Source organism: Silene latifolia, chromosome X (assembly GCF_048544455.1).
Source record: "Silene latifolia isolate original U9 population chromosome X, ASM4854445v1, whole genome shotgun sequence".
Lineage (NCBI taxonomy): Eukaryota > Viridiplantae > Streptophyta > Magnoliopsida > Caryophyllales > Caryophyllaceae > Silene > Silene latifolia.
The window spans coordinates 29,453,688-29,475,407 of record NC_133537.1 but is presented as its reverse complement, the minus strand read 5'-3'; the positions used below and the strand labels follow the sequence as shown (position 1 = coordinate 29,475,407).

The 21,720-nt window shown below is 42.9% G+C and overlaps 1 protein-coding gene across 1 annotated transcript; it reads right to left on the bottom strand.

Moving 5' to 3' along the window:
* Positions 1-4,570: 4,570 nt before the first annotated feature.
* LOC141617113 (uncharacterized) lies at positions 4,571-5,347 on the bottom strand. Its single transcript, XM_074434287.1, has one exon. The coding sequence runs from the start codon at positions 5,345-5,347 to the stop codon at positions 4,571-4,573; it is 777 nt and encodes a 258-aa protein (XP_074290388.1).
* Positions 5,348-21,720: the final 16,373 nt, after the last annotated feature.

The following is a 21,720-nucleotide window of genomic DNA, read 5'->3' as shown; positions in this document are numbered from 1 at the left end:
ACATATGATATTATGGAATTGCATTGAATAAGACCAATTGTATTTTTGGTCATTGTATTTCTTTTGCTTTTATTAATAGATCTTGTAATGTAGAAGCTCACAATCTAGCTTATACGGCTAGTCGATGAGTGTTTTATGACTTGTAAAAAAAAAAAAGTATTTTTGGTCATTAAGATATCTATATACATTGAGCAATTAGTATATAGACTAAAAGGTTTTAATGTCAAGTGGTTCAAAATTTTATTAGTTAGAGAATAGCCACAACATCTCTAATTAATTGAAATTTTATTTTGGAATCACATGTGGAAACTAGCTAGACATAATTTGTGATTAGTGTTTTGGTAAAGATTTACCGATTATTAATTTAAGTTGTGAGTTAAAGTGATCGATCTATGGCCTACAGACAAAGTAAAATGCAACGATATGGACGAGCGAAAATGCAACAAAATAAGAGAGTGACACGAGTATTTTTGGTGACGCGGGAAACCCGATGTGGGAAAAACCGCGGGGGGGGGGGGTCGATCCCGCCAATTTACTATATGTAATATGGGTACAAAGTAGTAGAGATGAGCAAAGAAATTCAAGTAGCTACTGAACTTGATTGTTGACACTTGATAACTAGTGACCAAATGACGAAATACGGTGACGGAGATGATGAGTATGTAAGTAGTTGATATGGTGAGTGATGAGTTGTATTTTTTTCTTGATGTACGTTGTGTAGATGTCCCTTGATCGAGTCTCTCTTCCCTCTTATATAGCCTTAGGATCAAACAAATATTTCCCAACAAACTCCACGTATTTCTCTTAGTCAACCTCCAAAGGTGCTAGTTTGTTTCCTAGGTTGTCGCTTTGACCATTGACTTGCCCAACTCATTCTTATGGTCAATCCTCTATTTACGTACCAACTTCTCTCATTTCTCCAACTAATTGACTTCTTCTTACCACCTTAGCAATACATGTCTCTTCCATTCAACCAATAATAAGATGCCACGTCACTAGTAGTAAATGTGTGAATTTTACCCATAACAATTGCCCCCAATTTTCCTCTTCAACCTCAGGATGAGGAGGGAAATTAGTCTTTATCAGGTTCTGGATGCTATGTCGTGTGATATGTTATTCTGCTTCTGCTTTATTTGTTGTACTGCTGCTTCTGCTTCTTGACTTCTCACCCTCTTCCAGGATCTGCTAAGCCTAGGGCTACTTTGGAAATGATTCAGACTCAGAGGAGGAAAAGGGCTGTTGGGCTGCTTCTAAGCCTGCTGAGAAGAGAAAGGCAGATTCTGGTTCTACATCTGGATCCAACGCCAGAAAGAGGGCCTACTCCTGATTCGGCTACAAAGTCTATTCCCATTGAGATTACTCCATTTGCAGCTATGCCCCCCATCCCTGTGTCTGCTCCACCATTTGACTGCTTTCGCTTCGGGACCGTTCCTATTTAAAGTTGTTCTCGTTTAGGGTCTAACTCGCACTGGATCCTCTGCTGTTGGTGAATAATGGATCCAGCTGGTAGATGCTAGGTCCAGCCTCCTCCTGACTCTACTGTTCTGCGTCTGGTCGGCTTAGGTGCTTCTGGTGCTGAGAACCTCTGTCAAAACTTGCTTACGCAGTTTCTATGCAGCTGGTACCTGAGAAATGTTAGTAATGCAACCTAGGTGTATGCGATGACCTTGTAATGCATGATCTAGCGATCTAACCAATGTAGGCACATTATGAACTTATATGTCAGGAATGCAATGTTTATCAATGTGTCGTGAGAATGATCACGTTTGAGCGTGTGTTGCGAGTGTCGCAGATGTTCTATCGTTTGCTTTGTATCTTGCCGTTTCTGGCGTACTTTTGATTTGTGCATGCACGTTTTACGCTGTATGTTTGGCCATCGTTGTTTGATTGCTGGCTAAGGGGTCTAGTACGCCCACTCGTTCAGAGAAGCCAGGCTTGCGTGGGTGCTAATGCAGCACGGGAGATTGGTTGTCCCGGTTGTACGTTCTTAGCCACGGACACACGCCTTCTGTAGTAAATGCAAGTTCCACCAGATTAGTTTGCACTTTATTCAATTAGCCATTTATTTGAAAGAGCATTTTAAATAGGCATAATTTTTAGACTAATTTTGTGAAAGTTAATTCATATACTTGAAGCGTTAACATGATGAATGTTTGCAAATAAAGTTTCTAAAACGAAAGAGCCTTTGCATTCCATAATATATGTAAGTAAAAATCTTCAGAGTCAAAAAATATTTAAATCAAAATATATGTCGGAATATTTTTAAGAACCAGGAAAATTTTTCAGAACCAGAAATTGTTGAAAGATAAAGATATGCAAGAAAATATATGAGAAAATGTTGGAGGTTAATCAAATTTCCAAAGCCAAAGAATATTTAAGGCAAAATCTAGAACCTGGCGGAGTTGCATCTGGTAGGCTGAGTACCCGGTTTTTGACCGTGCTGGTCGCTTTGGTGAAACACTTTTTCAAGCGAATGATGTTCCAAGATCTGGGAACCATTTGTCCTTCCATAGTCATGAGTCGGTATGCTCCGTTTCCAACTATACTTTCTACTTGGTATGGCCCCTCCCAGTTGTAGGCAAATTTCCCTGCTTGCCGGTTCTTGGTATTCTGGAAGACTTTTCTCAGGACTAGATCTCCTACCTGCAGGGTTCTTACCTTCACATTCTTGTTATAGCTCCTGGCCACCGTCTGTCGGTATGAAGCCATCCTAATATGAGTGCTGGTTCTGAGCTCGTCTACCGTGTCGAGACTGCTTGCCATTCCCACCTGATTCCAGTATTCTGTTATGCATCCATACCTGTGGGTTGGGACCCTGACTTTGGATAGAACGGCTGCTTCTGCTCCAAACACCAGGCTGAAGGGAGTTTGTCCTGTTGCAACTTTGGGTGTGGCTATGTCAGCCTAGAGAACCAGAGGCAACTCTTATTCCCATTTGCCCCCTCTCTCCTCCAGCTTCTTTTTCAGGTTTTACACGATAATCTTATTGCTAGATTTGACTTGTCCGTTGGACTGGGGGTTCCTGGGAGTAGATTTATGCAATGAGATGTTCCACCTGAGAGGATAACTCTGCTTCTATCCAAGAAGTAGTCCGTCATGGCGAGCATATAGACTTTGTTTCCTGGTGCCTTGGGTAATGGTCCCACGATGCCCATTCCCCACTTCATGAAGGGCTAGGGTGAAATGACCTGATGCAGAGGCTCTGCTGGCTAGTGGCAGACGTGAGCATGTCTCTGACAAGCAACACATTTTTTTGCGAACTCCACGACATTTTTGCGCATTGTGGGCCAGAAGTATCCCTGCCTCAGTGCCTTGTTGGACAGGCTCTTGCCCCCTGCATGATTTTCACATTATCCACTATGGAGAGCATGCAAAATAGCCTGAGATTCTTCCCGATCCAGACATCTGAGGTAGGGTCCAGCGAGAGATTTCCTGAACAAGACATCATCAATTAGTATGAATCTGGATGCTTTCATTCTGAAGATCCTTACCTCCTTTTTATCTGCTGGCAGGATATCATTGTGCAGCCAGTCCTGGTACGGTTTTCTCCAGTCTGGAGTATCTTCTTCACTGCTGGTGCTGCACAACACTTCTGCTTCCTGTTCAGATTTCAGTATTGCTGGTTCCAGCATGTGGACAATTGGTATTGTGGAGATGGTTTCTGCTTTGAACATTGCCCCCAGGATGGCTAGGGCGTCTGCTTCTGCATTCTGGTCCATGGGAATCTGCTTAATGTTGAACGTAGCGAACCTGTGGGTCAACTCTTTTGCTACGTCTAGGTATGCCATCATCCTGGAGTCCCTGGCTTCATAAGAATTATTTACATGGTTAACTATTAGTTTAGAATCACTGCAAACCTTGAGGTGTCTGATTTTCAGATCTAGAGCCAGCCTTAGACCCAGGATCAAGGCCTCGTATTCTGCTTAGTTATTTGTGGCCTTGAATTCGCATCGTATCGCCTAGACTATGAGATCTCCCTGGGGTGATTTAAGGACCAATCCTACTCCTGCGCCTCTTGCGTTGGAGGCTCCGTCCACATGCAGTTCCCACACTTGTTTTCCTTTATCTTCTTCCAAATTCAGAATGTCTTGTTCTGCCTAGGTCTGGAGAACCGGGCAGAAGTCAGACACAAAGTCTGCCAGAGCCTGAGATTTTATTATTGTACGAAGTTCAAATTTTAAGTCATAACCTCTCAGGTGTACGGACCACTTAGCCATCCTTCCTGACAATTCTGGTTATCTCATGATAGTTTTAAGAGGATAACTAGTTATCACGGAAATTGTATGAGATTCAAAATAAGGACGCAATTTATAAGATGTGGTAACTAGTGCAAGGACGAGTTTTTCCAGCGATGTGTACCTGGTCTCTGCAGGAAGCAGAGACTTACTGACGTAATATACTGGATGCTGTGATCCCTCCTGCTCTCGTATTAGTACCGCACTTACTGCTGCTTCTGTGACTGACAGATACAGGAATAATGGTTCTCCTGGTTCTGGCTTTGATAGGAGTGGCGGGGTGCTGAGATAATGTTTTAACCCCTGGAATGCTTTTCTCATGTTCCTTTGTCCACTCAAATCTTTGAATCTTCCCTCGGGGGTAGGTCTGTGTCGTCCTTCCCTTCTGTGCTTCCAGACACTTTATTCTCGCTTCTGTTGTACGGTCCTGATCTTTCGCTCCACTTTTCCACTAGGGCTTTCCTGGATACTGGTTCTGAATTGTAAGTGCCTCTTATGGGTGAAGAGTCTTCCTCCAGCCTCATGACAGCAATCGCCTTTGATTGTACCTCCTCAAAGGTAGTGCATGGATGCATGGTCAGGTCCTTGTATAGCTCTGAATCCTGGTGTAGTCCTCGGCGGAAGGCTTGTATAGCAGTTGCTATATCACACCTCAGAATTGACACCTTCTCCTTGTTGAACCTATTCAAGTAATCACGGGTAGATTCCTCAAACCCTTGCACTATCTGATAGAGGTCGCTGGTCTGCTTCTCTGGTTTTCTGCTGCTGGCGAACTGCTGGTTGAATGCATTAACTAGGTCGGCGAAGTTGGCTATATTTTTATTGGGCAGGCCGACGAACCACTGCAGGGCTGCTCCAGACAAGGTTGATCCGAATCCTTTGCACATAAAAGCTTCCTTTAGGGGCCCTATCGCGGTTATCACCATCATTTTCTGCTTGTAGTGGTTGACGTGATCAAGTGGATCTGTGGTTCCGTCGTAGAGCGTCATGGCTGGTGGTACACATCCCTTAGGAACGCCGACGAGGGCTATGTCATCCACGAAAGGTGAGTCTGCATAGCTATATCGTGCCGCTTTCTCTAATGGACGTGCTACGCCTGGTATTCTGTACATTAGGTCCCTCAGCTCCTGGTACTACTGCTCCAGCGAACTACCTGCTCCTACAAGGGAGTTAGAAACAGGTAGGAAGGAACCAACAAGTGTACCTCCTAACCAGGGCCCTCCAAAAAATTGGCCAGACGCTGGGTGACTTGTCACTGGTGTTGCACTGATTACAGATCCTGGCTGCCATCCTGGTGTCTCATGCAGGCCTCCGATCCAGGCTCCACTGGTGAGTTGGCTGAGTGATGGAACTGTTGTGTTGATGACAGCTTCAGATTGCCATCCGAATGCTTGGTGTATGGGTGTTCCTGCAAAAGGTGGATAGTCAGATCCTGATGGAGTGCTAAGCAGTACATTACCTGGTGTCTGCTGCAAGTTGGGTGGGTTGTCAAATGACAAACATCCCAATCCTCTGGGCTCGACTGGTTCACTGGGTGCTACTCCTGCAAGGTCTAGTCGGGTGACTAGTTCTGACGGAATTGATCGACTTGATCCTCCACCGCTGTTCAGGTTCAAAGCCTTAGGTGCTGACGCTGGTTTGGGCTGGACTGTTGTCACGATATGAGCAATCAGGTTCTGGTTATCCTTCCTCAGATCCTCAACGGCCTGACGCAGAGTATCCATCCCCTGAATCATCACCTGCATCAGGTCAAGTATTGGAGGTCCTCTGCTTTTGAGAACTTCTGCACTCGATCCTTCCTGGGTCGAGGCTCTGGACGCAGCTTCACCTCTACTGGGGCTGCTTTCCCTACCGGATCTGGGCTGGCTGGGCGCGCCTGCTGCCTTGGTATCTGCGGCGGTTTCAGAGGCAGAGGCGGAGGCATGGTTTTGGGTGACATGCTGACGGGAACCATCTGGGTGGATGTTGGAGGAGCGCATGCTGATCCTGTAGAAGCAGGGGTGAGTCTTGCTCCAGAGGACAAATCTGGCATACTCTGGCTGCTGGAAGGGTTCTGGCTGGTTCCGGACATGGTGACGGCTGGTTCGGTCTTGCGAGATTTGTTATAGAAAATGATCATTATGCCCCACGGTGGGCGCCAAACTGTTTTGGTAAAGATTTACCGATTATTAATTTAAGTTGTGAGTTAAAGTGATCGATCTATGGCCTACGGACGAAGTAAAATGCAACGATATGGACGAGCGAAAATGCAACAAAATAAGAGAGTGACACGAGGATTTTTGGTGACGCGGGAAACCCGGTGTAGGAAAAACCGCGGGGGGAGTCGGTATCCCGCCAATTCACTATATGTAATATGGGTACAAAGTAGTAGAGATGAGCAAAGAAATTCAAGTAGCTACTGAACTTGATTGTTGACACTTGATAACTAGTGACCAAATGACGAAATACGGTGACGGAGATGATGAGTATGTAAGTAGTTGATATGGTGAGTGATGAGTTGTATTTTTTTCTTGATGTACGTTGTGTAGATGTCCCTTGATCGAGTCTCTCTTCCCTCTTATATAGCCTTAGGATTAAACAAATATTCCCCAACAAACTCCACGTATTTCTCTTAATCAACCTCCAAAGGTGCTAGTTTGTTTTCTAGGTTGTAGCTTTGACCATTGACTTGCCCAACTCATTCTTATGATCAATCCTCTATTTACGTACCAACTTCTCTCATTTCTCCAACTAATTGACTTATTCTTACCACCTTAGCAATACATGTCTCTTCCATTCAACCACTAATAAGATGCCACGTCACTAGTAGTAAATGTGTGAATTTTACCCATAACAATTAGTCGTATGTAATATAATGAGACTTACCCACAGGAATCTTGTTGTATGTATTTGTATGACTAATTAGGATGATATATTGAATCTTGTTTCTTAATCTACCCACAGGAGTTAAGATGTATATGGTTTGATAGTATTATCATAAAGTTAAATTTTTATGTATCTAATTGAGTAGAACTTTAGCCCACAGGCAAGTTTTATGTCTCTAGATACATATTTGAGCATGATTTACATTGGTAAAGCATGATTAAGTTTAAAATCTCAACTTTGGTAATAAGCATGTTATTTATTATATTTGTAGCAATTTTACCTCGGAGTTCTACTGATGTTAAATTTGACATTCCTGAATTAAATAGTGATAACTATAAGGTCTGGAAAGAGAGAATGCTACTGCAGTTGGGATGGTTAGATATTGATTATGCTATTCGGAAAGACGAACCACCTAAAGTAACTAAGTAAAGCACTAAAGAAACAATTGATCTTTATGAAAAGTGGGAGAAATCTAATCGTCTCTCTATTATGTTCATAAAGACAAGAATGTGTGCTAGTATTCGTGGTTCTGTCGATCAGCATACTAAAGTTAAAGATCTAATTAAGGCCATCGATGAGCAGTTTGCAACTTCTGATAAAGCTCTTGTTAGTACCTTAATAATGCAGTTTTCATCTTTGAGGCTCACCGAGACTAAAGGTGTGCGTGATTATATCATGCGCATGAGGGATATTGCAGCTCAACTTAAGACCTTTGGAAGTTTCCATGTCTGACACTTTCCTTGTGCACTTTATTTTGTGCACTCTTCCTCCAAAATATGCTCCTTTTAAGATCTCTTACAACACACATAAGGATAAATGGTCAATTAATGAACTTATGGCCATATGTGTTCAAGAGGAGGGCAAATTATTAATGGAGGAAGGTGAGAAGGTGAACCTTACTGTTGCTTCTTCTTCAAAGAGGCAAAAGGGTCACACTAAAGATAAGGGAAAGTGAAAGATTTCTACGTGTTTCTTATGTAAAAAGAAGGGACACATGAAGATAGAATGCATTAAGTTTAAGGCTTGGCTAAAGAAGAAAGGTAATTTTAATACGTTTGTTTGTTATGAATCTAATATGATTAATTTTAATCATAATACATGGTGGATTGATTCTGGAACTACAATCCATGTTTCGAATACCTTGCAAGGTATGACAAACCTAAGGAAACCAGTGGGCAGTGAACTTTCAATCTATTCAGGAAACCAGATTAGTTCACATGTGGAGGCCATTGGGACATGCAGTTTAATATTAAGTAGTGGTTTTATTTTGCATTTGGAAAAGATATTTTATGTTCCAAATTTCTCTAGAAATTTGATTTCAGTATCAAGACTTATACCTTTGGGTTTTACCTTTAGTTTTTCACTCTGGATTCAGTATTCTCAAAAATTCTGAAATTATTGGTTATGGTATTTTGTCTGATAATTCATATCGTCTTGAATTGCAAAATAATATCACTCATAATTCTATATATGTCAATGCTGGTTTAAAACGTTGTGTTATGAATGAGAATTCCTCTATTTTTTGGCACCGGAGATTGGGACATATCTCCATTGAGAGGGTAAAAAGATTAGTAAAGGATGGAGTACTTGATACTTTAGACTTTACTGATTTTGATACTTGTGTTAGTTGCATTAACAGTAAGCAAACTAACATGTCTAAGAAAGGTGCAAAGAGAAGTTCTAGCCTATTAGAAATCATACATACAGATAGTTGTTGTCCGGACATGAACGCTAATGATCCAAAATATTTTATCACCTTTATTGATGATTACCCACGTTATATGTATCTTTACTTACTTCGTTCTAAGGATGAAACTTTTGATGCCTTTAAATTGTTTAAGGTTGAAGTAGAGAACCTATGCGGTAAGCGCATTAAGATTGTGGGATCTGATAGAGGTGGTGAATACTATGGTAGATACACTGAGAACGGACAAGCACCTGGTCCATTTGATAAATTTCTTCAAGAGCATGGGATTGTTGCCCAATATACTATGTCTGGTTCTCCAGACCAGAATGGTGTAGCAGAAAGAAGAAATAAGACATTAATTGAGATGGTGCGTTGTATGAGAAGTAATGTTAAACTTCCTTTATTTTTGTGGGTTGATGCTCTTAAGACGGTAGCATATATATTAAATCGGGTTCCTTCCAAGGCTGTATCTAAGACACCTTTTGAGTTATTTAAAGGATGGAAACCGAGTTTGAGACATATACGCATTTGGGGATGCCCGTCGGAGGTGAGAGTGTATAATCCACAAGAAAAGAAACTTGATCCAAGTACTATTAGTGGGTATTTCATTGGATATTCCAAAAAGTCTAAGGGTTATAGGTTTTATTGTCCATCTCATAGTACAAGGATTGTGGAATCAAGAAATGTTAAATTTCTTGAGAATGACTTGTTCAGTGGGAGTGACCTAATTCAGGACATTGTCCTGGAGAGGGATCATCATGAAGTTCCCCCCTCTAATTCAAGTGGCAGATTGGTTGTCATTCACACTCCTCAAGTTTAATCGAGTGTTACACAACCAGTGATAGAAATTCCACAAAATGTTGATCAAAATATGTAGATCATAATGAGGAAGAGGTTCACCATGAGGATGAACAAATTCCATTAAGAAGATCTATTCGTGAAAGGAGATCGGCTATTCCTGATGACTATGAAGTATATCTACAAGAATTGGATTATAATGTTGGAGCTGATAATGATCCTATGTCGTTTTCACAAGCCGTAAGTTCTACAGATTCTAACTTATGGATTAATGCTATGAAAGATGAGATGAATTATATGGCATCTAATGGAGTTTGGGATCTCGTTGTATTGCCTGATGGTGTAAAACCTATTGGGTGCAAGTGGGTCTATAAGACTAAAAGAGATTAACTTGGCAACATCGAAAGACATAAGGCAAGACTCGTTGCTAAATTATCCACTCAAAGGGAAGGAATTGACTACACAGAGACCTTTTCTCCTGTATCAAAGAAAGATTCCTTTCGAATTGTCATGGCATTAGTAGCTCATTTTGATTACGAGTTACATCAGATGGATGTGAAAGCAACATTTCTCAATGGTGATTTAGAGGAAGAGGTTTATATGAAACAACCTGAAGGATTCTTCTCTAAAGATGGTGAGCATTTGGTTTATAAGCTAAATAAGTCCATATACGGTTTAAAACAAGCTTCCCGCCAATGGTATAAGAAATTCCATGAAGTTATTTCTTCATTCGGTTTCGAAAAAAATATAATGGATTAGTGTATATATCTTAAGGTCAGTGGGAGTAAAGTTTGTTTTCTAGTGTTGTATGTGGATGATATTTTGCTAGAGACCAATGATAAAGGGTTGCTACATGAGGTGAAACAATTCCTTTCAAGTAATTTTGATATGAAGGATATGGGTGAGGCATCTTATGTCATTGACATTAAGATCCATAGAGATAGATCTCAAGGAATTTTGGGGTTGTCTCAAGAGTCCTATATCAATAAAGTACTTGAGAGATTTTGAAATATTACGGATTTTCTTAAGTAACTACTCGACCGAGTAGAGCCTACTCGGCCGAGTAGTGCTGTTGGTATGGGGTGTTTCGGTTCTGCCGAGGAATACTCGGCCGAGTATAGTGGATACACGACCGAGTAGAGGATACTCGGCCGAGTATACACTTTAATCGACCGAGTATCCGGTCTGGCGAAGCGTATTTTGACGGTTTGATTAGGGAATGTTTAAGGTTATTTTATATCCCGCGTCAGTTTCTAAAACCTCATTTCAAACTTCATCATTTCTACGTTTACCCTAATCACTCCCTAATCACTTACTAATCATCCCATAGCATAGTTGTGTGTGTAATCTTCGTGGTTCGTGCATATAATTCCTCATTCTATTGTTGGTAAGATCTATCTCTATGTTATTTGTATTCTTTGGGGTTACTGTATACATATATGGAATTGGGAATATGGGGGATTGTGCAATGTATAATTGTGTTATGTGATTATTGTATAGGAGAAGACTTCGTAGAGGAGCCTTTCTGATTGTCCGAGTTTCATTCTACTGTTGATTGCTAAGGTAGGGTTTCCCTACTCAGTTTACTTTTCATTGTTAAGACATGTTGTTTTGTAAATATTGTTATCTGCTGACCATCGGTTTATGAGGGTTGTGGTGACGGTGTTGATGTGGGGATGTTGTGACGGTTGTGATGTTCTGTGATTGTGATTGTGGTGGAGTCACTTGCGGGAGTTGCTTCACACCCTAGTTCGCCCTCCGTGGAACCCGCCAGGGGAGGGGATGTGCACATTAAGGGACAGGGATTGTTAGTCGCTCGTTGATGAGCTGGACTAAGTGGGAGCGGCTGCGGTCACCCACTGGCGGCGAGGATTACCTGTTGCGATGGGTAATCTGGCAAGGCTACACACTTTGGTGTGTAGTCGGTTACTATGTGAGATCGGGAGATTGGAGTTGGAGGATGATCAGCTAGGTATCTCGTCTGTTTGTCTTATATTATTTGAGTAATACTGACCCCGTATTTGTTGTGGAATCCGCGGTGATCCATTCGGGGATGGTGAGCAGGCTTGACAGGTATTTCTAGTGGTGAGCTTGGGGCAGTCATGGGAGCGTTGTCATCACCAATCATAGCATCATCGTTCGAGTCTTTGTCTTGATTTTATTAGTTGTCAGACTTTGAAGTTGTATTTGTTGAATTAGTTTTTGGATTTTGGTTGATGTAAACTTTAACCCTTTATGGCAGTTAATAAATGTGCTCAGTTCAGACGCTTTTGATATGTACTAACCTCGAGAAACCGAGATGATAACACACTTTCATGGTAGGGTGGTCCTGGTAAGGCACCTTGGTATGAGGGGGTGTTACAAAGTGGTATCAGAGCCGAAGATTCCGGCACCTAAACAAATGAACCTAATGAATTTAGGGAGTCTAAATAAAATGAACCCGGGGAGAGTTGTTTGGAGCTACCGCAAAGACTCGGGAGACGTCCCGGAGTCGCAATTTGGCCCTCATTAACTCGAGCCGGTCACATGGGGAAGTGTGATGAGAGTTGTGTCTTGTATGTGCATGGTTGTGAAGGTTCCTGTTGATGATAATTGATGGTTAAGAAATGTATATGTTGGATTCGTGGTTTGGTGATTTGAGAAATAGTTGAGGGGACGGGTTTGTGAACTTTTGGTATAACGGATTTAGCCTGTGCATGATTTGTATGATTATATGTTTATAACGTGGCAGTCAGTTCCTGTTGATACATGTTTGTTGGGGGAAATAGAAAGCATGATAGGGGACTTTTACTGTTTAAACCCGTCTACAGTATGGCTAGGCCGAGCAAGGCAGGTACTCGACCGAGTAGGGAGTACTCGGCCGAGTAATCAAGCACTCGACCGAGTATTGTTTGGCAGTAAGTAGCAATGGCTACTGTATGTGTTTACTCGACCGAGTAAGAAGGTATACTCGACCGAGTAGTGACTACTAGGCCGAGTATTGTTTTTACTCGACCGAGTGTTGTTTCTGGGTTTTTGACATTAGCTAGTGGAGTCGAATACTCGACCGAGTATTGTAGTATACTCGACCGAGTGTTCCTTTGGCGGAAGAGTGTTACATTTTGAGCCGTAGGTTTTTGTGCTTACGTTTCCTTGTTTCTTATCAGCTCAAAATGCCGTCCAAAAGAACCCCCGCACAGATCCAAGCTTCTGAGATGACTCTTGATGAGGTTGCTCGCATGATTGAGCAACAAGAAGCTCTCCTTGAAGCTCTCCGAAATGTGGGAAAAGGGAATGAGAAGCCGATGGATGCTACTCAGCTCAGCATCATCATTGCTTGCTTCAACCCTCCAATATATGAAGGGGTAGGTGAACCAAAGCTATTCGAGAAGTGGCACCGTGAGATTGAAGCTCTCATGGAAATGGTTAAGTGCCCCAAAGACATGATTGTCGACAGGTAGTGTACTACCTGAGAGGTGAAGCTGCAATTTGGTGGCAAAACGTCAAGGAAGATGCTAGAGCTTATTACTAGGCTGAGGGTCTGGGAGCTATTCCTTGGTCCGGGTTGAAGAGCGCTATGAGAGAGCAGTTTGTGCCGGAGCATATCCGACACAAGATGAGATCCGAGTTTGATTCCTTCACCATGACTGAGGAGATGACAGCCACTGACTACTATCATCAGTTTATGGAGCTATCTCGTTATGTTGACGACATGCAGCTAGGACCGAGGGGTTTAGCTCTCTGTTTTGAGAGGGGTTTATCTGCCAAGATCGTGAGTCGTATGCCAGCTGGGGTTGCTACTGACCTCAAGGAAGTGTACCTGAGAGCGGGCTAAGCTGAGAGAATGGTGGATCTCTCAAGAGAGATTGATGAGAGGACTGCTGCAGAAAAGAGGAAGGCTGACAGTGGAAGCAACAGTCTGTCGGCCAACAAGAAAGGGAACTTCAATCATGCAAAGGCTTTTTCTAGTGGAGCTGGGTTCTCAAGGGGATCTCGTGGTTGGGGAAAGAATGGAGGTCGGAGTGTGAGTGACAACTCTAAACTTACATGCTTCAACTGTGGTGGTGTAGGCCACAGGATACGGGAATGCACGAGTTATAGGCCCGGCACTGGTTCAGGAGCTCGGCAAAGAAATTTCTCTCAGGGGCCAACTCAGAGTTTTGCTAGTAACTGACCGGGAGGATCATGGGGCAATAGAGGTGGACAGGGCTACCAGGGCAGTTATAACCGCAGTGGTGGTGGGTCATATCAACGTCAGAACAACAGCACCACCCAGGATTCAACAAATGGCCAAGCCACCTCCAATGCTTGATTCGGTGGAGGACAGAAAAAAGCAAAGGGAAGCTTTTCATGATGGACAAACAGGAAGCACAGGATGATGCTCATGTAGTTACCGGTACCTTTCTTGTTCATAATGTACCATCCTTTGTTTTGTTTGATTCAGGGGCTACACACTCTTTTGTGTCTAAGGGTCATGCCATGTCTATGGGTTTGGGTAAGTTTGAGGTTGTAAAGGATGATGTGTTCATACCTTCAGGGGAGTCGGTGTCATGTCTCAAGTTGTATAAGGGTGTGTCTATGGTGGTTGGAGGGGTAGATTTACCGATAGATCTGTTAGAGTTTCCTATGGATGGGTTTGAGGTGATTGTCGGAATGCATTGGTTGGGTAAGTATGATGCCAGAATAGATTGTCGTCAGAAGAGAGTGTCTTTAAAGGGGCCTAAGGGTGTTAGGGTGTCTTATAGAGGGTTTGTGGTGAAACCTAAGTGTAAGTTCATAGCTGTGATGACTTTAAAGTCATGTTTGAGGAAGAAGTGCCCCTTGATTCTCTGTCATGTGAGGGATGACCGAGTAGAGCCGCCGACAGCTTCTGAGATACTTGTGGTGAGAGAGTTCGAAGATGTCTTTCCTGAGGAGATACCAAGTTTGCCTCCCAAGAGGGATGTTGATTTCAGCGTGGAGCTTAAACCGGGAACAGGTCCGATATCCAAAGCACCTTACCGTATGACACCTAAGGAGTTAGCAGAGTTGAAAAAGCAGATTCATGAGTTGCTAGGCAAGGGTTATATCAGACCTAGTGTGTCACCGTGGGGAGCCCCAGTTCTTTTTGTGAAGAAGAAAGATGGGAGTATGAGACTGTTCATCGATTACCGAGAGCTAAATCGTGTCACAGTGAAGAACAAGTATCCTTTGCCTAGGATTGATGACTTGTTTGATCAGCTAAGTGGAGCAGGTGTGTTTTCCAAGATTGACCTGAGGTCGGGCTATCACCAGCTGAGGATAGCAAATGAGGATATTCCTAAGACAGCGTTCCGATCTAGATATGGTCACTATGAGTATGTCGTGATGCCTTTTGGGTTGACCAATGCACCAACAGCTTTCATGGATTTGATGAACCAGATCTTTACACCGTTCTTGGACAGGTTCGTGGTTGTCTTCATCGACGATATCTTAGTCTATTCTAAGACTAAAGAAGAGCATGAGGAGCACTTGAGGATAGTCTTGCAGACTCTGAGAGAGAATTAACTTTATGCCAAGCTATCTAAGTGCGAGTTCTGGTTAGAGGAAGTGGCTTTTCTAGGCCATGTGATATCTAAGAAGGGGGTATCTGTGGATCCTAGTAAGATTGAAGCCGTAACCAAGTGGGAATCACCGAAGAATATTGCTGAGATTCAGAGTTTCTTAGGCCTTGCTGGTTACTACAAGAGATTCGTGAAAGATTTCTCTACCATAGCACGGCCCATGACATCTTTGATGAGGAAATAGACCAGATTTGTTTGGGACGAGAGTTATGAGACGGCATTTCAGACCTTAAAGGAACGCTTGACCATAGCTCCTATCCTAGCTTTGCCATAGGGATGTGAGAACTTTGAGGTATATACCGATGCTTCGAAGAATGGTCTTGGTTGTGTTTTGATGCAGGCAGGGAAAGTCATCGCTTATGCTTCGAGGCAGCTGAAGCCATATGAGGAGAACTACCCTACTCATGATCTGGAGCTGGGTACAGTTGTTTTTGCTCTCAAGATTTGGAGGCACTATCTTTATGGAGCAACCTTTAAGGTGTTTTCTGATCATAAGAGCTTAAAGTTTATCTACACTCAAAAGGAGCTTAACATGCGACAAAGACGGTGGATGGAGCTTATCGGAGACTATGACATGGAGATCATCTACCACGAGGGTAAGGCTAATGTTGTTGCAGATGCTCTGAGTAGGAAGAGCGTTCATTCGCTATGTACAGCCATGTCCTTGTTAAAGCTGAGGGATGAGATGTCTAGGATGGGGATCTTTATGATAAGGAAGGGAGATACTATCGGGGATTTGACGATCGAGCCAGAGTTGTATGAGAACATCAAGAGGAAGCATGAGCTTGATCCTAAGATTCAAGAGTAGAGAGTGGGACGGTTTCTAGGTTTTCTATCCATACAGATGGGAGTGTTCGTTTTGATGGGAGATGGTGTGTTCCTGAGGATGCAGAGTTGAGGAGAGTGATCTTGACGGAGGCTCACTGTACTCCTTATTCAGTTCCCCCGGGTGGTGACAAGCTTTACAAAGATCTTAAGAAGACTTTCTGGTGGCCAAACATGAAGAAAGATGTAGCTGAGTTTGTGGCCAGATGTTTGACATATCAAAGGGTCAAGGGTGAACAAAGGAGACCACAAGGTAAGATACAATCTTTGGAAGTACCTGAGTGGAAATGGGAGTCGATCTCTATGGACTTCATTGTGGGGTTGCCTAGGTCACAACAAGGTAACAACATGATCTGGGTAATTGTTGATCGGTTCACCAAGTCAGCTCACTTTGTTCCTATGAAAGATACTTGGTCTAAGATGCAGCTGGCACTGGTTTACATAAGGCATATGGTTCGGTTACATGGTATACCTAAAGATATCGTTTCTGATCGTGATGCGAGGTTCATATCCAAGTTTTGGCAAGAACTGCAGGAGTTGATGGGCACAACCTTGAAGATGAGTACAGCCTTTCATCCAGCAACTGATGGTCAGACGGAACGAACCATCAAGACCTTAGAGGACATGCGTTATGGAGTTTGGGGGCAGCTGGGAAGACAAGCTTGATCTGATCGAGTTTTGATACAACAACAGTTATCATACGAGCACCGGGATGGCACCTTTTGAGGCTTTGTATGGCCGGAAGTGCCGAAGTCCAGTTTGTTGGGATGATAGTTCAGAGACAGTGGTTTTAATGCCACAGTTGGTACAGGATATGGTTGAGCAAGTCCAGTTAATTCGGCAAAAGATGAGAGCAGCTCAAGATCGTCAGAAGAGCTATGCCGATTTACACCTCAGGGACATTGAGTTCGCAGTAGGTGACAAAGTCCTTTTGAAAGTGTCACCTATGCGAGGTGTGATGAGATTTGGGAAGAGAGGTAAGCTAAGCCAAAAGTTCATAGGTCCTTATGAGATTTTGGACCGTATAGGCGAGGTAGCCTACAAATTAGCTTTGCCACCAACTTTGGATAGACTCCACAATGTTTTCCATGTTTCTCAGCTTCGGAAATATGTGAGTGATCCATCGCATATCCTTGAGATGGAGAACATCGAGCTTGATGAATCCTTGTCCTACGCCGAGATTCCTAAAGAGATTCTTGATCGCAAGGTTCGTAAGACAAGAAATGGTGAGACGGTCTTACTCAAGGTCCTTTGGTCTAATCATAATGTGGAAGAGGCCACATGGGAAGCCGAGGAAGCCATGCGAGAACGTTTTCCTAGTCTTTTTGATCAGGTATGTTTGGTTACGGGGACGTAACCGTTGTTTTTTTTAGGGGGGTAGGAGATGGTCGCGGTTGTGTTTTGTCTTATTTTTGAGTCGGGTTAGTGAGTTTTGTGGTGTCTTGTGTGGTTCTTTGGCGTTGGTAAATGTTTGTTAGTGTAGTCTTTTGCGTTTTGTAGTGTCTTGTTTTGGGGTGGAGTGTGAACTTCGGCACAAAGTTCTTTTTAAGGGGGGAAGACTGTAATACTACGGATTTTCTTAAGTGACTACTCGACCGAGTAGAGCCTACTCGGCCGAGTAGTGCTATTGGTATGGGGTGTTTCGGTTCTGCCGAGGAATACTCGGCCGAGTATAGTGGATACTCGGCCGAGTATACACTTTACTCGACCGAGTATCCGGTCTGGCGAAGCGTATTTTGACGGTTTGATTAGGGAATGTTTAAGGTTATTTTATATCCCGCGTCAGTTTCTAAAACCTCATTTCAAACTTCATCATTTCTACGTTTATCCTAATCACTCCCTAATCACTTCCTAATCATCCCATAGCATCGTTGTGTGTGTAATCTTCGTGGTTCGTGCATATAATTCCTCATTCTACTATTGGTAAGTTCTATCTCTATGTTATTTGTATTCTTTGGGGTTACTGTATACATATATGGAATTGGGAATATGGGGGATTGTGCAATGTGTAATTGTGTTATGTGATTATTGTATAGGAGAAGACTTCGTAGAGGAGCCTTTCTGATTGTCCGAGTTTCATTCTCTTTGTTGATTGCTAAGGTAGGGTTTCCTACTCGGTTCTTGTTCATTGTTAAGACATGTTGTTTTGTAAATATTGTTATCTGCTGACCATCGGAGTATGAGGGTTGTGGTGACGGTGTTGATGTGGGGATATTGTGACGGCTGTGATGTTGTGTGATTGTGATTGTGGTGGAGTCACTTGCGGGAGTGGCTTCACACCCTAGTTCGCCCTCCGTGGAACCCGCCACGGGAGGGGATGTGCACATTAAGGGACAGGGATTGTTAGTCGCTCGTTGATGAGCTGGACTAGGTGGGAGCGGCTGCGGTCACCCACTGGCGGCGAGGATTACCTGTTGCGATGGGTAATCTGGCAGGGCTACACACTTTGGTGTGTAGTCGGTTACTATGTGAGATCGGGAGATTGGAGTTGGAGGATGATCAGCTGGGTATCTCGTCTGTTTGTCTTATATTGTTTGAGTAATACTGACCCCGTATTTGTTGTGGAATCAGCGGTGATCCATTCGGGGATGGTGAGCAGGCTTGACAAGTATTGCTAGTGGTGAGCTTGGGGCAGTCATGGGAGCGTTGTCATCACCAATCATAGCATCATCGTCCGAGTCTTAGTCTTGATTTTATTAGTTGTCAGACTTTGGAGTTGTATTTGTTGAATTAGTTTTTGGATTTTGGTTGATGTAAACTTTAACCCTTTATGACAGTTAATAAATGTGCTCAGTTCAGACGCTTTTGATATGTACTAACCTCGGGAAACCGAGATGGTAACACAATTTCATGGTAGGGTGGTCCTGGTAAGGCACCTTGGTATGAGGGGGTGTTACAGATTCAGGATGAAATATTGTTCACCAAGTGTAGTACCAATTGTGAAAGGTGACCGGTTCTTCTTGGACCAGTGCCCCAGGAATGACATTGAAAGATAACAAATGAAGAATATTCCATATGCTTCAGCTGTTGGTAGCATTATGCATGCTCAGGTCTGTACTAGGCCCGACATTGCATATGCGGTTGGAGTGTTAGGAAGATATTAGAGTAACCCAGGTCTTGATCACTGGAAGGCTGCAAAGAAAGTGTTGAGATACCTTCAAGGTACTAAGGATTACATGCTTATGTTTAGACAGACTGAGAATCTTGAAGTAGTAGGTTGATACGGTCGTTTCTGTACCAAAAATAAACCTAAATACAACTAACAGAAGCTAGCGGCAAGTAGGGTCGATCTCCTCAGGGAGGCAAGATATCTATAGAAGTCCTTCTATTTGGTCACAAATGGGGGGTTGTTTGAATTGGCTTCTAAACTACGAGGTTTTAAGGAAGAGAAATAAGGATAAGAGCAGTAAAAGCAAGGAAATAAGTTTAAACTATCAGATAGAGAGAAGGGATATGTCGGGAATTCGGTTCACTACGGTAGTCCAGTGACTCAGTTGTAAATGACTCAGACGAATTAATGTAAGACGGATGTGGAAAGGTGCTTTCGGTCCACTTTCTATCCTAAAATACCACTAACTTAACTTTCATTCTCGTCGGGCGGTCATCATTTCTTCATAGCAGGCCTATTTAGTCCAATCTTTCGATCTAGGATAAATTTTAGCCAGATTAAAGGAATAACTCAGAGGCGTGCACTCAACTAAGTCGATAAATACAATTAAATTGCTATGGCGACAGAATCTCACAATCAAGTCATCTATTTCATTTACTACCTCGTCACATTCCTACCGCAGATCCCCTAATCCCAACATGCAAGGGGTTTAGCTACTCATATCGCTAATTAAACTATCAATACTAACAGCAGATAAATTCCCAGCAATAAACATTATGAAAAAAACAAATAAATTGCATAAAAGTAAATTAGGGCAGTAGAAATAACGAAGTAAACAAATGATTAAAGCAAACAATGATTAATTATTATTAAGAGAAGAGAAATGAATTACAATCAAGCGAATCCGGCGTAAAGAACACAAAATCCGAGTGAAAACAATCCCAAGGTAAAGTTACAGTGAATAGCAAAAAGCAACGCAGTAAAGTTTTACAGTAGGAAAATTAGATAGTGAAAAGATAGATTCTAATGACCTACTAAAGCGTGCTTAAATAGAAAAGTAAATAAGTTTAACGAAATAAACATAACACGGGCTGTTTAAAGCCCATAATAGCGAAAACCACTCGATCGAGTGGAATAAAACCACTCGATCGAGCAAAACCTCAGCAAATTTACTCGATCGAGCAAAACCTCAGCAAATTTACTCGATCGAGTAGATAGTTACTCGATCGAGTAACTCATTTTTCAGCAGCTTAAGGATCGAGTAGAAAACTACTCGATCGACCAACCATGGACGTAAAAACCACTCGATCGAGTGGTAAAACTGCTCGATCGTGTCCTTTGTCTTCAAATCAGCTCAAGTCCATGCCCGACTGCCTCGTAGTCCGTGCCAACACGCTTCCCGAATATGTGCATTTGACAAGAAATTGAATGTCATAAATGTGCAAAAAAGATGAACATGCTATGCAAGGAGTACTACTCTCAATTCCTAATGAAAACTGGTCATGAATGTCACCAGTTATGGCTCTAAAACTCAGAATTTTTCAAGTAGTTTGCCAATTTATAGGTCAAGTCTAAACAGTCAGCTATATTTGAACAGAAACTCGTAGATTATGCGCAAGACTATACTAATAACTGTCAAAAGAAGTGCAAGGCTCAAGTAAAATGACAAGTTATAGTGCATTATTATCATGGAAATCTACCGTTCCGACTCGACCTATATGCAAAAATAAACGTGAAATTTTTTGAATTTTTGAAATTTTTCTAATTTTTTTTGTGATTTTTGATTTTTAATGAAATAAACAACAATGCAAAGCTGAAAATTAAACGTGAATGCAAAACAAATGCAAATGTAGACTCAAAAGGATGCAATACCCTCCCCAAACCAAAACGGACAACGCCCTCGTTGTCCTCTAGCATACACCAGCAGATATATACGGGGAAATGGGAATATACAACCAATAAGAAAAATAAAAGCAATAAAAAAAGGAGACAAAATAAAAGAGTAAGAGATACATACAAAAGACGAACTTCCCCAAACCAGCAAGAAAACTGGGGAAGTGAGTAGACCAGTAGCTACTCGTCGTCGTCGCCATCGTCGTCCACCACCGTGTACTCAAGATCCTGCTCCTCCTCTCTCCTCCTCCGCTCCTCAGCTCGAGCTCTCTTCACAGCCACCTCTGGGTCCTCGTCCTCCTCAGCAGACTCCGGGTACCCCTCAGGTGAGTACCTGTAGAAGGAAGGGTGTGGCCAACCCTCTGGGATCGGACGGCGTCGCCGCAAGTGGTACTCGTACAGAGGGTGTAAAGCAAGAGCTAAATCCCTCTCCATACGAGCCTGACGCTCTGCGATCTCAAGCAACAAACCGTAAACGGCGCCCCCTTGGTCCATGACCGCGGGCGCCACAAAGGGTGGAGGTGGTACGAAAGTAGCCGGTAGGTCCGGCTGAGCCTCTGTCTGGTCAGTGGGAGTGGGAGCGGGAGTAGGAGTGGTAGTAGTAGTGGGAGTAGGGGTCGGGATGGGAGTAGCCGTGGAAGGCTGAGCACTCCCTGAAGGTGTGGACCCCTCTCCAGTCTCAAGGCGCTGCTTCTTGGCGGCGGGTGCAGCGGGAGGTGGTCGAGGTCGAAGTGGAAGGTGATAGTC

Coding starts and splice junctions, on each gene's coding strand:
- LOC141617113 (XM_074434287.1), bottom strand. CDS start 5,347: ATGTACAGAATACCAGGCGTAGCACGTCCATTAGAGAAAGCGGCACGA.